This window comes from Lactuca sativa, chromosome 4 (assembly GCF_002870075.4).
Source record: "Lactuca sativa cultivar Salinas chromosome 4, Lsat_Salinas_v11, whole genome shotgun sequence".
NCBI lineage: Eukaryota > Viridiplantae > Streptophyta > Magnoliopsida > Asterales > Asteraceae > Lactuca > Lactuca sativa.
The window spans coordinates 39169255-39183660 of record NC_056626.2 but is presented as its reverse complement, the minus strand read 5'-3'; the positions used below and the strand labels follow the sequence as shown (position 1 = coordinate 39183660).

Here is a 14406-nt window from a genome sequence, read left to right as displayed (position 1 = left end):
TTATCCACCTAATTTCCTTCTTGTATTTTTTTAGCAAACTGATTAACTCCTCTTCTTTCCTTGACAAATTATTGGAAATGATTACCAGTAAATTGTTTTCCTCCCCAAGATATGAATACTTTAAATGGTCTGGGAGAGTCTTCAATTCCAACTTGGGCGGTTGAATCACCAATGGAAGGAGTTTGGCATTGGTGGTCGGAAACTTGGATTTCCTTTCATCAAACCCTGAGTGTTTCTTTTCATCCACAATATTAACAATTTCCAACATCTATTCTTCTATATTGAACACCCTTGCAAGTTCCTTGGTTTTGTCCCTATCCAAAATATGTCAAAAAACTAACTTCAAAGCATAATGAATGGACAAATTAAAACAATCTTCATTCAAGGACTGAATGACATCCTCAAATTTAAGAGAATGCATATCCGAAGGATACCTCATGGCTTCATAAATATTCAAGTTAATGAATTCCCCATCAAATTCCATAGATAAAGTACCATCGTAGACATTAGTTTTAGTTTGTGCAGTTTTTAGAAAAGGTCTACCAAGAAGTATGAAACTTGAATTTGGTGAGTCATCATCTCGCATATCTAGAACATGGAAATTAGCTTGAAAAACAAGTTCATTTACATGCACTAACACGTTCTCTAGTACACCTTTGTGGTGTACTATTGACGGGTCAGCAATTTGAATGACGACACTGGTGTTGCTAAATGATCCTATACCAATTGATTTATAAACAAAATATGGTAAAATGTTTATGGATGCACCTAAATCGATCATATGTATAGGTACATGAAGATTCCTCAGTTTTTAACGCACGGTAAAGAAACTGATGTCCTTGCACTTCAGGGGCATCCTTCTTTGTAAAACCACTGAAACATTCTGTTGATACATAAAAGTGAACCTCTAGCAATTCGAAGCCAAATCAGATCCGAAGTCCAGTGCATTCAATGTAAAGAATTTCAAAGTCAAGCTTCTTCTGAGATAAGGACTCATCTGAGACATTCCTACTTTTTGATGTTATAGAGTCCATACAAGCATTTAATGCTCCTTGTCATTTTTATTGATTGTACAGTTCATGGGGAAAAATCGAGTAAATCGTGTGTGTCAGCTTTTCTGACTTATCAGATTTACATTCTCTATCCAAGTCTTGTATTTTGTTTTATTGTCTCTCCTATGCTATTTAAGGAAATGATTTATCCATGCATTGTAACCTTAAAGAAGCAATATTCTTTACACATCACATACTCAATATCTTTCAAGTCAAATTTCTTTCTCCGTCATTCTCTTTGTTCTTCAGGTGTTTTTACTTTGTTCACACTCACTTTATTTTACTTAAATATTTTGTTGAATAATTTATTGATCTCTATATTTCAAGACAAGACTAGTTTACCAAACTTGGTTGGACCAAAATATTAGTAGCATACATTGATCTTAAGTTAATTCAAGGTTTGAGTTTTCAAACCTTGTCCATGCACTAAGTCTTGCACTTTCAATTGGTATCAGATCTTGAGTGAAGTACAAACATCCCTGGAATCCTAGTCATAAACCTTATCAAAACTGATTTCAAGCCCCTTATTAAAGTAATCCTTAAACATTTCCTAAACCTTTAGAAAACCCACCCGCATACCAAACCAACATCCCAAATCACACTTCAGAATCTTAAGAAATTCTGAAATCAATTAGACCCAAGATAGTTTGTCATCAATGTGGTCTCGGTAACCAATTTGCAAAAGACTGTTTGTCTGAAACCTCTTAAAAGCCAAAGGTAAAAGATTTTTCATACTATGCTCGCAAAGCCCAAGAGCTGGCAGAGAGTGAAAAAGCTTTTTTTTACCACAATTTCAAGAAATGTTGATGGGTACTGGTCTTCTGGAGATGAGGATGAAGGGAGATCTGGAAGGAACATGTGTCATATGGCAAAACAATCGATCGCGTGTGATGAAGGCTACTGGTCTTCAGGTTCAGAGGAAGACGATGACAATGTTGACCCAAACTTTTGCTACATGGCAACAAACGATCCACCGGACAGAAGCATCATCTAGAACGTAAAATTCATGATCACTGATAATAATTTTGATTTATCTATTTGTGAGCCATATCTAACTCAGATCGAATCAGATATGACAGTTATGCATAGAGCCTATGAGTCTGCCATAGAAGTTAGTGAGAGGCTAAATAGTAAACTGACTCGTCTTAGATTACGCTTTGAATATCACAAGCTTAAGATATAATCACTAGAGAGAGCTTGTAATGTCTAAAGTTGAATGTATCATTGTAAGAGATAAATGTGAAATCATTTTTTGTGAAAGCAATTTCTTAGTTTCTGATAACAAACGTCTTAATGCCAAAATTTATGTTTTGCATAACTCTATTGATATTCTAGAAGAAAACGAACAGACGACACATAATATTCGTCACCCATGGTCCAAAGCACCAGGCCTCGAAAGTGAGTTTCTGAAACTTGTTGCCCGTCCCTTGAAGGAACTTCAAAATCTAACGTTTATGGGAGACATTCTGAACCATACTCATTCGGATACCCCTGTTTCACCATTGTTGCACCTTCCTGAGACTTCAGACTAGTTCTAATATTTAATTCTTGAGTTCCAACCTATCATTATTAAGTGTCCTGATTGCACGCCTCTTCTGCCTCTGTTATTCGCGGACTTGAATCATCCTTCAGATTCATTCCCTGACACCAAATGTACTGGAGTTCAGATTCCAAACTTCGGCCCTCCCAAAAATTGTGTTGTTGAGGAAATAATTCCCGAGACAACTTGACATGAATCTGACAAATCCAACTTCATTTTGGCGTCATTTGATAGTGACGTAGAGGAAGAAATTATATGTGATGATTCATCTTACTCTTATATTTTTAACTCTGATGTGATTTCAAAATCATTTCTAGTGCCAATTAAGCCTAAGTTCAACAATCCATCATCTGGATAAACTTCCAAGTCATCATCTGACTCTTGGAGAAACCTTGGCTGAACAAGAAAGAAAATTTTCACCCAAAGACCACAGCTAAGAGTGCTCTTAAGAAAGAAATTAGGTCTAGGCAAGATTCCAGATTCATTGAGAGGTCTGAAAAAAAAAAGTGTCTCGAACAGTTACTCCTGCTACTAGGAACCACAATACGTTTATGCCTATTAAGATTCTTAAGAGGCCATATAATACTCCTAGTTTGGTTGTTCAAAACAATTCTATATATAATAATCCAAAAAAGGTCATTGTTGAGACTCCTTCTATGAAAATTGACTCTCCTTGGACAATTTCTTCTGTGCTTATCGCTAAATACGATGGCATAATTTTAAAACCGAAACAATTTCTGAAACCATACGTGCCTTCTAAAGCAACAAGCAAAGAACAGGTTGCTAAGAATATTGTTATTCAGAAATCCTTAAGAGATTCAAAACAAAAGTTTGAGTGGAAAGTAAAAAGGGATGAAAACAAATCTGTAACATTTGTGAACACAGTGATTCCTACAACATCTCGAAAAATTAATGGTCTGAGAAAACTAGTATCCAAACTACCTTTAGTTGAATACGATTTTTGGATAAATGAAAAGAGCTTGACATTCTACTTCTTTCCAAAATAATCTCAGAATAAGCCCTCCGAGTTGCCAACTGCTCAAAAGTCACAATCCAAGTCCAAAGCCCATGCCAAAGTCCCTAAGTGTAACTCGGAGCCTAAAAACTCCAAAACTCACTAATTTTCCAGTCACTGGGCAGAAAGACTTTCTACGTTATCTAAAGCTCACTTCTGACATTGGTTACGACATATGGCAACATTTCAAATTCAAAAATTCAAGCTTATGGCATTTGGACCAATGGCAATTTCTTTGTCTCCAATGTGGCATATGTGGATGATCTCAAGGATAACCTAATTAGTGTAGCTCAACTCATGGATGCAAATCCAAGAGTCGAATTCTACAAAAAGCATAGCTACGTTATGACAGAAGAACGGAAAGAATGTCTAATCAAATCAGATCGCATCAAGAAGATGTATCCATTAGACATCAACATGATCATCAGAAAGCCTCAACCTTGTCTTCTTTCAAACGTCGTTCCTGATGTTAGTTAGCTACAGCATCAGAGGCTCCCTCATCTCAATTTCCGATACATGAATGATCTTGTTTCTAGTGAAACGGTCTGAGGTCTACCACTACTGAAATTCAAAAATGATCATCTCTGTAGTGCATGTAAATGTGAGAAGTCAATTTTAGAACCAATAGAACTTCTTCATATTGATCTTTGAGGACCATTTGCTGTAGCAATTCTACATCAAAAAAGTACATTCTTGTAATAGTTAATGACTACACAAGGTTCTCCTAGGTCTTCTTCCTCAGGCTAAAATCCGAAACAACCTCCGAACTTATTAACTTCATTAAAAGAATTAAAGTTCTTGTGAAATTCGTTGTTAGAAGAATCTGAAGTGAAAATGGCTCTGAATTCACCAATGTCACCATTGAGAAATCCCTCTCCGAAAAGGCATCGACCACAATTTTTATGCTCCCTACACTCCTCAACAAAACTGTGTGGTTGAAAGAAGAAATGGAACTCTCGTTGAAGTCGCTCGATCGATGTTGAACTTTGCAAAACCTTCATCTCTATCTTTGGATTGAAGTTGTGTCTACTGCATGTTTCACTTAAAACCGAAGAATCATTAAACATTGTCTTAACATGACACTGTTTGAAGCCATGGATGGTTGCACACCGAGTATCTCGTTCTTACACGTTTTCGTATGCAGATGCTTTATCAAAAACAACCGTGATCAACTCACCAAGTTTCAACCCAAAGCCGAGGAATCAATCTTTTTGGAATACTCATCTAAATCCAGAGTCTATAGAGTTCTAAATCGTCAAAGTTGTGAAATTGAAGAAATCTTTGATGTCATTTTTAATGATATTTTTGTTCAAAACTCAAGTCCAACTCATGTTACAACTCATATCATGGAGTCCGATGCTCCACCTGATGGGTCTCCGAATTCCCAAATCATCCATGAAGCCGACTTTGAAAGCATATTTGAACCATTAGAAATTGCTCTTGACTTGTTATCTCGATCAAGACCATCCTCATCAACTGATGCTCCGAATTCTCAAAATGTCTCTGGTCCAACACCCACCTTTCCTCCATTTGATTATGATTTGTTTCAACTTTCTCAAGTTGAGGGGGAGAATAGTCATCCAACCCTCGAATCAAATGTTGATAGATTTCAAGATGCAATAGATCAATTCGTTGAAATATCTGGTTCAGATGTTCAGGGGGAGCATCATCCTCAAATTCAAATTGTTCAGGAGGAGAAACACAACCCCATTGTTGATATCGGATCGTCCACTGCACAAGTACTTCTGAGATTACACATTTGGACAAAAGAACATCCTCCAAATCAAGTCATTAGAAATCTCAAAGCTGGCGTTCAAACTCGATATGCTACCAACATCCAAAATGAGTGTCACTTCTCGGCATTCATATTAATGGTTGAACCAAAATCCATCAAGGAAGTTTTAGAACATGAAGATTGGATTACAACCATGCATGAATAGTTTGCATAATTTGACAAAAATCAAGTGTGGACTCTTGTCCCTCCTCCTGAGGATCCCTTATTGTTAGCACAAGATGGGTCTTTCGAAACAAGCTCAATGGTGTGTATAATCAGCAACAAAGAGAGATTGGTGGCCAACGGATTTAGTCATATCAAAGGAATCAATTACGACGAGACTTTTTCCCCTGTTGCTCGTCTTGAAGCCATCCGAATCTTTCTCGCCTATGCAGCTCAAATGGACATTAAAAGTGCCTTTCTCAACAATGAACTGGATAATGAAGTGTATTTTCAACAGCCCCTGGTTTTGTAAATCTTTCATATCCAAATTATTGATACAAAGTTCAAAAATGAGTTCTTGATCCTACCTTATTCCAAAGATCAAATGGAAACCTTCTCATGTTAGTCCAAATATATGTTAACAACATAATTCTTTGAATCTATGGATTCAACGATGGTTGCTAATTTCGCCATATTAATGGTTAGTCGATTCCAAATGATGATGAATCGTGAATTAGGTTTTTTCCTTGGAATCCAGTTCAAGAAAACCAATAGAGGAATCTCTATTTATCAAGATAAATACATTTCCGAGCTTCTAAAAAAATATTCAATGGATAATTGTGCCTTCGCAAGGGTTCTCATGGGTTTCGGACACTAGATCTTCTCGGACCCATCAGGTGCTGTTGTTAATCTGAAGAAGTATAGGGGAATGATTGGATCGCTACTATACCTTACTACAAATCGTCCACACATCATGTTCTCTACATGCTTGTGTGCTACATTTCAGGTTAATCCGAAGATGTCTCATGTTGTGGCTGTCATGCAAGTATTCTACTATCTCAAAGGAACAAAGAACCTTAGAATTTGGTATCCGGGAAATGAAAGTTTCCTTCTTCAGCCATATTTCGAATCAAACTATGGAGGTCTTCAACTGGATTGAAAAATTACTTCCGAAGGTTGATAATATTTTGGTGGAAGATTGGTTAGTCGCTCACCCAGGAAACATAAATGTATTTCTCTCTCAATAGCCGAAGCAAAAGACATCACTGCTGCAAGTTGCATTTCACTAGTTCTTTGGATGATATCCCATCTTCTGGACTATGGTTATCAATTTCAATAGATTCCAATCAATTATGAACCTCAATGTGCAATTGCAATTTCTCATAATCCAAATCAGCAATCCATGACCAAGCACATCGATATTCGGTACCATTTCATTACATTTCATGTTTTAAAAGGAAACATCAAACTCATTTTTGTTCCATATGATGATGAAATTATTGATGTCTTTACCAAGGCATTAGAAAAAACCAAATTTATTGGGTTTCTAAAAAAAATGAGAATGATGATGCCTAATCCACAATTCTTCCAATAGGCTTGTAGTCTCTGATGGAAACATTAGAATGTAAAATAATAAAGTAAAATTCATTTCGCCTCGGAATCGTTCCCTCTCGATAACAATATAGGATCATCATATGTGTATTTTCGTCTAACATATTCTTCTAGTTTTTAAGTTGTTCATCTTTCCTCATCTCTTGAATCATCTAAATGATATAGTTACAATGGTGTACATGCAATCATCTCATCTCATATTTTATGTCAAAATCAAGTGCATTATAAAGTTCATCTCGGAATTCAAATCCGAAACGGTAATGTGAGTTCATCTCTTATCTTCTTTCGGGCTCTGTTCCTTGAGTTCTCGGAATCTCAATCATTTTGAACTAGTCCTCTAAGATCTTAATGCTTTTTTAGCTCTAAAATTCAGCTTAAGACTGTGCCATCTTGAACCCTATATTATCTAGTAATTATGTGTTCATATTCTTTCCGACATATCTTATGACATCTCATCTCGGAATCCAATTTTTCTGAGATCCTCAGTTGTAAAAGAGTTTTAAGGTTTTCATTAAATATTTTAATCCAAAACATTTTCTCATCTATATATTAACGATAATTTTTCTTGATGAATATCCTTTAATTCTCAATAAATGTGCTTTGGCACACGTTCCAATAAATTGCATTACAAATCAAAACTGAAACGACGGTTTTCTCTATTGAAACAAACGAACGTCCCATCTTTTGTGTGCTATAGTTGTTTAGGATGTTGTTTTTGGCAATGCATTAAATGCAACCTTTTCGTCTTCAGGTGTGATCATTACTTTCTTCGACCCGACCTGGAATATCCAACCTATAAAAGGATTTTGAATACTAACTATTCCCAATTTTCACTATTGCTATCCTCTTCCTAGAGTTTTCTCTCTGTACTCAGTTCTTCGAGCTCTCAAACATTCATCAATGGCACCTTCCCAAACTGGTCCTTATGTTTTCACTCCTGCACTACAAGAAAAACATGATTTTGCTATGAAAGGGCGCTATGGAACGTATTTTCATTGTCATTCAGCAACAGATCATGCTATGGAATGTTGTTCCATAGCGAAGTTGCTACCACATTATCTATGGAGTTCATTTCCGGTAGCGATGATGGGACTTGCTACGGAAACTGTTACCGTATCCAAATTCAATGGTATTATGCTACGGATATTTTTATGGAAAAAACATTCGTAGCAATTTTGCAATGATATCTTTACGAAAACATTTTTCATTGTACTGCTACTATGGAATTAATTATCATGGTTAATATGCAACATAATTTTTCAACAGAATAAAATTCCATAATTGCTTTGCTATAGATGTTGCATTCGTAGCTATTTGCTAAAGAATTCTGTTGTGGAATTTGATTTTTGTTGCTTGTTTTGCTATGGAAGAAAGTCTAGCTAAGTTTCTAGGAATTAATTTTTTGTAAAGTACTTTACACTATAATGTCATATTATGGAATTTATTTGCATAAAGTGGGCCTTCCAACACTCATTCAAAAACCAACACGCAAAAGAAGAGAAATTAGGGCAGATCGATGTTGTCGTCTTTAAGCAGTAACGTGACACTGTGCGAATGTGGAGATCCGATTGGAATGTGGACAACATGGACATTAAAAATCCTAGTCGGAGGTTCATTGGCTGCACAAACTATAATAATGAAGACATAAATTGTAAGTTTTTTCATTGGATTAAACCACAACTCCCAAACAAGTGGTATAGAAAGAAGATGTATGAATTGAGAGCTCATGTAAATGATGAACATGTCTTTAATTTAACTAAATCATGCTTCAAAAATGAAAAACACGAAAAAAATAATATAAAAATTCATTTTGATTACTTAATTCATGCTAAAAAATGACTACCACGATAACATAAAACGGTACTAAATTTCTTAAAATAATGTGACAATAACATAAAACGGAACTGTATTTCTTCAAATTTGTGAAAATAAAAGTGCATTATACTGTATTTCTTCAAATTTGTGAAAATAAAAGTGCATTATACTATTCGTATGTATTCATGCTATCCAATTCCCCTTATATCATCAATAAGCTTCGGTAAACATAGCTCTTGAATAATGTGGTGCTTCAAAGAACTTCAATATTATTTAAAAACACATCATTGTCATCAGGTTCTTCTTCAAGATCAACATCCTGAAACAAAATATTCAAATATGCAAACATTTAGGTAAATAATGGAATAAAAAAAACAAATAAAATTGTTAAAATGCAACGAATTAAAAAGGTAATAAAAGGTTGAATTGCCTATAGAGACAGAACTACACCATGTGGGTTAGTGATATCAAGTCTTGCCCTATTCATAACTGAAATGCTATAACACAAATTAAAAAATTAGAAAAGGAATTCAAAATAGGACATAAATTCAGAAATTACAACATATAACAAAAATCATTAGCACAACTGTCTTAACCGCGCCCTTTTCTAGCATAAACTTAAGCTCGAGTCTGCTTGCCAACAATATCTATTCATTTTTACATTTTTTAGCCATTAGTTTATGTCACATATTACCAATTCAAAAACATTTCATTCAAACCATATCTTACAAACTCCAATGATCGTAATAATAATTCATCCATAGTATAACAAAATTAATTAAGCATACAACATCCCAATAAATGTCGTCACAAATTAGCTATGCATTTTGTTCAATAGCAAAACAAGCAAACAAAATCATATTCCATAGCAGAATTTCCTAGCAAATACCTACGAATGGTACTTCCATAGCAGTACAACGTAAAATGATTAGCTATGCATTTGGTTTCCGTCACAAACTTTGTTGCATATTAACCACAATGATGAATTCCATAGTAGCAGTACAACGGAAAATGATTTGGTAACAAATGTCGTTGGAAAATTGCTACGAATTTTTGTTCCATAGAGCTATCGGTAGCATAATACCAACGGATATGGAGTCGGTAGCATTTTCCCTAGCAACTCCCACTCTCGCTACCAGAAATAAAATTCGTAGACAATGTGGTAGCAACATTGCTATGGAACGACATTCCATAGCACGATCCATTGCAGATTAACAATGAAAATATGTTACATAGCAACCTTCCCTAGAAAAATAACGTTTTTCTAGTAGTGACTATTCTGGATCATAATTCTGGATTTCTTTTCCGTACAAGGATTCCAGATAATAAAAATATGAATCTATATTGTGGAACTGTTCGCCATATTCTGAATGAGGTCTTAGTATTTCGGAGGTGTTTTACGGATTGCGAATTCGTTCCAAATGAGTATATTTGAAAGATTTTTGATGTGGCATACATATATAAATAATCTAATCATATAAATACCTTTAAACCACTAAAATGACTGAAAAACAAATAAAAACCATATAATTGCATAGATTATATCAATGTTAACATATAATCTACAGTAAATACATATAATTATAAACTTACATATTATAAGTAAATCTCTTCACCGCTAGAAGAAAGCAGTTGTGATATATTGGATTCAAAATATCTCTGGAACGTTGGTTCGAAATTGTGTATGGAATAATAAAGTCAAATAAACTAACTCTGAAACAGAATTTATAGGGGGGGGGGCACAAAGATGCAAGCCTTATGACAATATTAGCCCATGCACCTCTTTGGACCTCTTTCTGGGTCCTTAAAGCTTATACTTCCATGCATGCACGTAAAGTTCATAACTTTACGTGATAGATCGACCTTAGAAGCCCAGATCTACCTTTTGGACGAGAGTTGTACAGCAGAAATCGAGTTTCAGACTTGGACAATGACCAACTTGACGAGTTGTTCTTGCAACTCGGCGAGTCCGGGGCTTGAGTCCCCAATCTGTTGTGGTTCAAAGGAGCCTAGTCGAGTGTTAGCAGAGGTTTAGAAAGGCCCCAAGGAGTGTTTCGACGTACTAAGACATAGCCATAATCTGGAAATCATGGGACTCGACGAGTGAAACAACACACTCGGCAAGTCCAAGGCAATCTTCTTACCCAAAAGATCAGACTCAATGTGTTTTTCATACAACTCGGTGAGTCGTAGACTGGACGTGTTCATATGATGCAGGAGGACTCGACGAGTTGTTCATACAACTCGGCGAGTCAAATGAAAGTTGACTCGATGTTATTATGGAAGGAGAACTCGTCGAGTCTTTGCTAAACTCGACGAGTAGAGTCGGGTTGGGGAATAGAAGAAAGGATAGGGACTCGGCGAGTTGGCGGCCCAACTCGGCGAGTCAGGTCAACTGGCAGTTGACTTTGACCAGGATAAGGACTTTGGCCAGGGGTAAAATAGTCACTTTTCCCTAAGATTAGTATCAGTGTTTGAGTAAGTGCCTTTATGGGAATTATAGTCGGGGAGTTACCGGAGCAGCAGTCAGGCATTTTCCGCTCAGCATTCCAGCAGTCAGTCTTACGAGGTGAGTTTCCTTCTAGTAGGAACGGGTCTATGGCCACAATGCCGACCCACTTAGATAGCATTAGTTTTCAGACTGCGGTCCGATGTCGGGGTGGTGTCGAGAAGTAGTTCAGTATGCTTGACGGCTTTGGGATTCAGGAATTTCTATGTGTTATGTGTTCTGGACTATGGTCCGATGCAGTATGCAGTATATCTGTTATGGTTATATGCCATGATTATGTTATGCTATGTCCAGTCAGTTCCAGACTTCGGTCCGATGCAGTGAGCAAGGCCCAAGTTAGTTTCGGACTTCGGTCCGATGCATTGGAAGAGGCCCTAGTTAGTTCCAGACTTCGGTCTGATGCAAAGGGCAAGGCCCCATTCAGTTCTGGAATTCGGTTTGATGCAGAGGGCAAGGCCCTATTTAGTTCCTGAATTCGGTCCGATGTAGGGGCAAGGCCCCAATCAGTTCCAGACTTCGGTCCGATGCAGGGGCAAGGCCCTAGTTAGTTCCGGACTTCGGTCCGATGCATAGGGCGAGGCCCTAGTCAGTTTTGAACTTCGGTATGAAGCAGTGGTTAAGGCCCAGTATGTGCTTTATATGTTATTGTATGGTATGTGGTAGTTTGGGGGAGCTCACTAAGCTTCGTGCTTACAGTTTCAGTTTTGGTTTCAAGTACTTCAGCTAGCAAGGGGAAGGGCTCGGGATGATGGCATAGCACACACCACAGTTTTAGCCTGGGAGTTAGATTCTGATATTTTTGACATGATCTTGACATCAGTTTTGATATGAGACATATTTCATGACATTTTGAGACACATGGCTTACGGTTTTCTTATATGATATTTGGATATTATGGTTTTAGTAATGTTTTTCAAACGAATTTTTTGGCTTGTATTTTTAGGATGTTTCAAGTTGGTATCAGAGCCTTAGTTTGAGGGATTCGGGCGCACTTCCGAGTGTGTCTGAACTCAAACTAAGGAAGTGGTACAAGTTTTCAAAAGAGAAATAGTTTTAGAAAAGTAAAAAGAAAGTTAAAAAGAAAAGAGTTTTTGAAAAAGAGAAAAGGGTGTGGTGCATGCGATCAGCCGAGCTCAAGTAAGTACTCCCAAATTACCCATACAAGTTTATGCTTTGTTATGATTATCAACTTTATTAGAACAGTATTCTAGATTAGGACTAAGGATCTAGGAAGGATGCCTTATGTGCCTGTTATATGTGTTCAGCTCTATGAGAACTGCATGCTAGTACATATTATTTAGGATGATAGTCTGAGTAGTATATGCTTGATTATGTGAACTCAATGCCCGAATGCTACTTGCTTTGTGCTTTTAGGAGTTCTAGTTGTCTTTCACTAACTAGTAAACGAATATGTTAAGTTACATATTGTAAGGACTAAATAATTTCAAAAGGTTAAGTCTAGCTCTATTTCGCAGCTCTTGTTTGAGTCCAACCGTTGTAGAGTAGAATCTCTCATTCGAAAAATTATCTAGTCTGTGTAATATGTAATAGTATTCGCGAGCTAGTTAGGGAAAGAAGGGACTTCTTATGCAGCTGATGGAGGAGAGAGAGAGTTGGTGATTACCCTAGGGCAAACCTAGGATGAGAGTAGCAGTAGAAGGGACTTGGAGGAGTCAAGGCAGTTCTTGAATAAAGTACGAATAGATGTAGAAGGTAATATGGGCCAGGGGATCCGTACTTGAATCAAGGAAGGCTGAGACAAGGCCAGGGAACTTGTAGTAGATGTGATCCCTCTAGATATATCAGTATTTCTAACAATTATCGCTATGTGTTTTCAGAATGGTGGTGCTACGCCCTAGACCGACAGTTGGCAGTTCGTGTGAGGGATCAGGCTCGAGCTCGGGGGCCGAGTGGCTAGATGAGTAGACTAGGGAGTTTCTTTCCTCAGAGATCACACGCACTATTCTCGAGCAGACTCTTGTGATCTTTGGTTCGATCAAGGAAGGTATTCTGGAGCTCATGGATGAGAGATTGGGAATGTTTCGCGCTGAGGTGGCGGCCATGATTGGGTCGCGCACGCTCACCTTCAGGGAGTTCAAAGCCTGTGGAGCTCCCGATTACTAGGGGGTCCGAGACCCCATTGCGAGTACCAGATGGTTAGCTGATGTGGCCAACGCTTTCAACACTAGCAGATGTCTCGAGTGGGACAAGGTCCGACTTGCATCCTGTCTTTTGAAGGGCAGCGCACGTGATTGGTGGGAGGAGGTCGGACGTGTCATCGGGGATGATGCAGCTCTTGATGCTATGACCTGGATGGATTTCACGACCAGGTTCAGAGCCGAGTTTGCACCTATTATTGAGGTGCAACAGCTTTCTAGGGAGTTCCAAGATCTCCAACAGACAACAGAGACGGTGGCGGAGATTACCGCCAAGTTCAGGGAGAGGGCTCTCCTCATTCCTCAGTACGCGGAAGAGGAGGAAATGAAGAAGGATCGTTACCATGAGATGTTAAGGAGTGATATCAGACAGTTTGTGAGCCGTTCCAGATGTAAAACGCTGGATGAAATGATTGCGATGGCTCGTGAGAAGGAGATCGATTTAGAGACGGAGAGGAAGAGGAAGCCAGAGGTAGTATCTGGGTCAGGGAATTCGGGCAAAAATCCCAAGGTATCCGATCACAAACCTAGGGGAAAGCAGAGCCACATTCGGTGTGGCAAGTGTGAGAGGTTGCACGATGGAATGTGCAAGGCAGGGAGTTCCGGCTGCTACAAGTGTGGTCGGACTGGGCACATGAGCAAGGATTGTATAGCTACTACTACTATGTCTCCCACCTCAGCATCTGATCTGATTTGCTTCCATTGCAATCAGAGAGGACACAAGAATTCCTAGTGTTCGAGTTTAGCATCAGCAGGACAGGTGGTGGGACCCGCTCCTGCTACCCTGAGGATTACAGACGGCCGAAAGGGTCGGCGCCGAGACATCAGTGGCGAAAAGCAGAGCATTCCAGTTGACAGCCAAGGAGGCTTGGTCGACTCCCGATATGGTTGCAGGTATGTATCTTCTCCATCAACTCTTTATTATTATTGTTTATTGCTTATGGTTATGTGTTTGTCTATAGGATCATTCCTAGTGAACGACATCTCAGCT

The 14406-nt window shown here is 38.0% G+C and overlaps 1 protein-coding gene across 1 annotated transcript; it reads left to right on the top strand.

Annotated features, from left to right (window-relative positions):
• The first annotated feature begins 5643 nt into the window (after nt 1-5643).
• LOC128133408 (uncharacterized) lies at nt 5644-14148 on the top strand. The gene is made up of 2 exons (XM_052770830.1): nt 5644-5828; nt 13452-14148. The coding sequence occupies exons 1-2, from the start codon at nt 5644-5646 to the stop codon at nt 14146-14148; spliced, it is 882 nt and encodes a 293-aa protein (XP_052626790.1).
• Nucleotides 14149-14406: the final 258 nt, after the last annotated feature.

Excerpts from the sequence above, each read along its gene's own strand:
- LOC128133408 (XM_052770830.1), top strand. The coding sequence starts at position 5,644 with ATGGTGTGTATAATCAGCAACAAAGAGAGATTGGTGGCCAACGGATTT. Across the intron at positions 5,829-13,451 it reads AATGAACTGGATAATGAAGT|ATGTCTCGAGTGGGACAAGG; the intron begins GTATTTTCAACA and ends CAACACTAGCAG.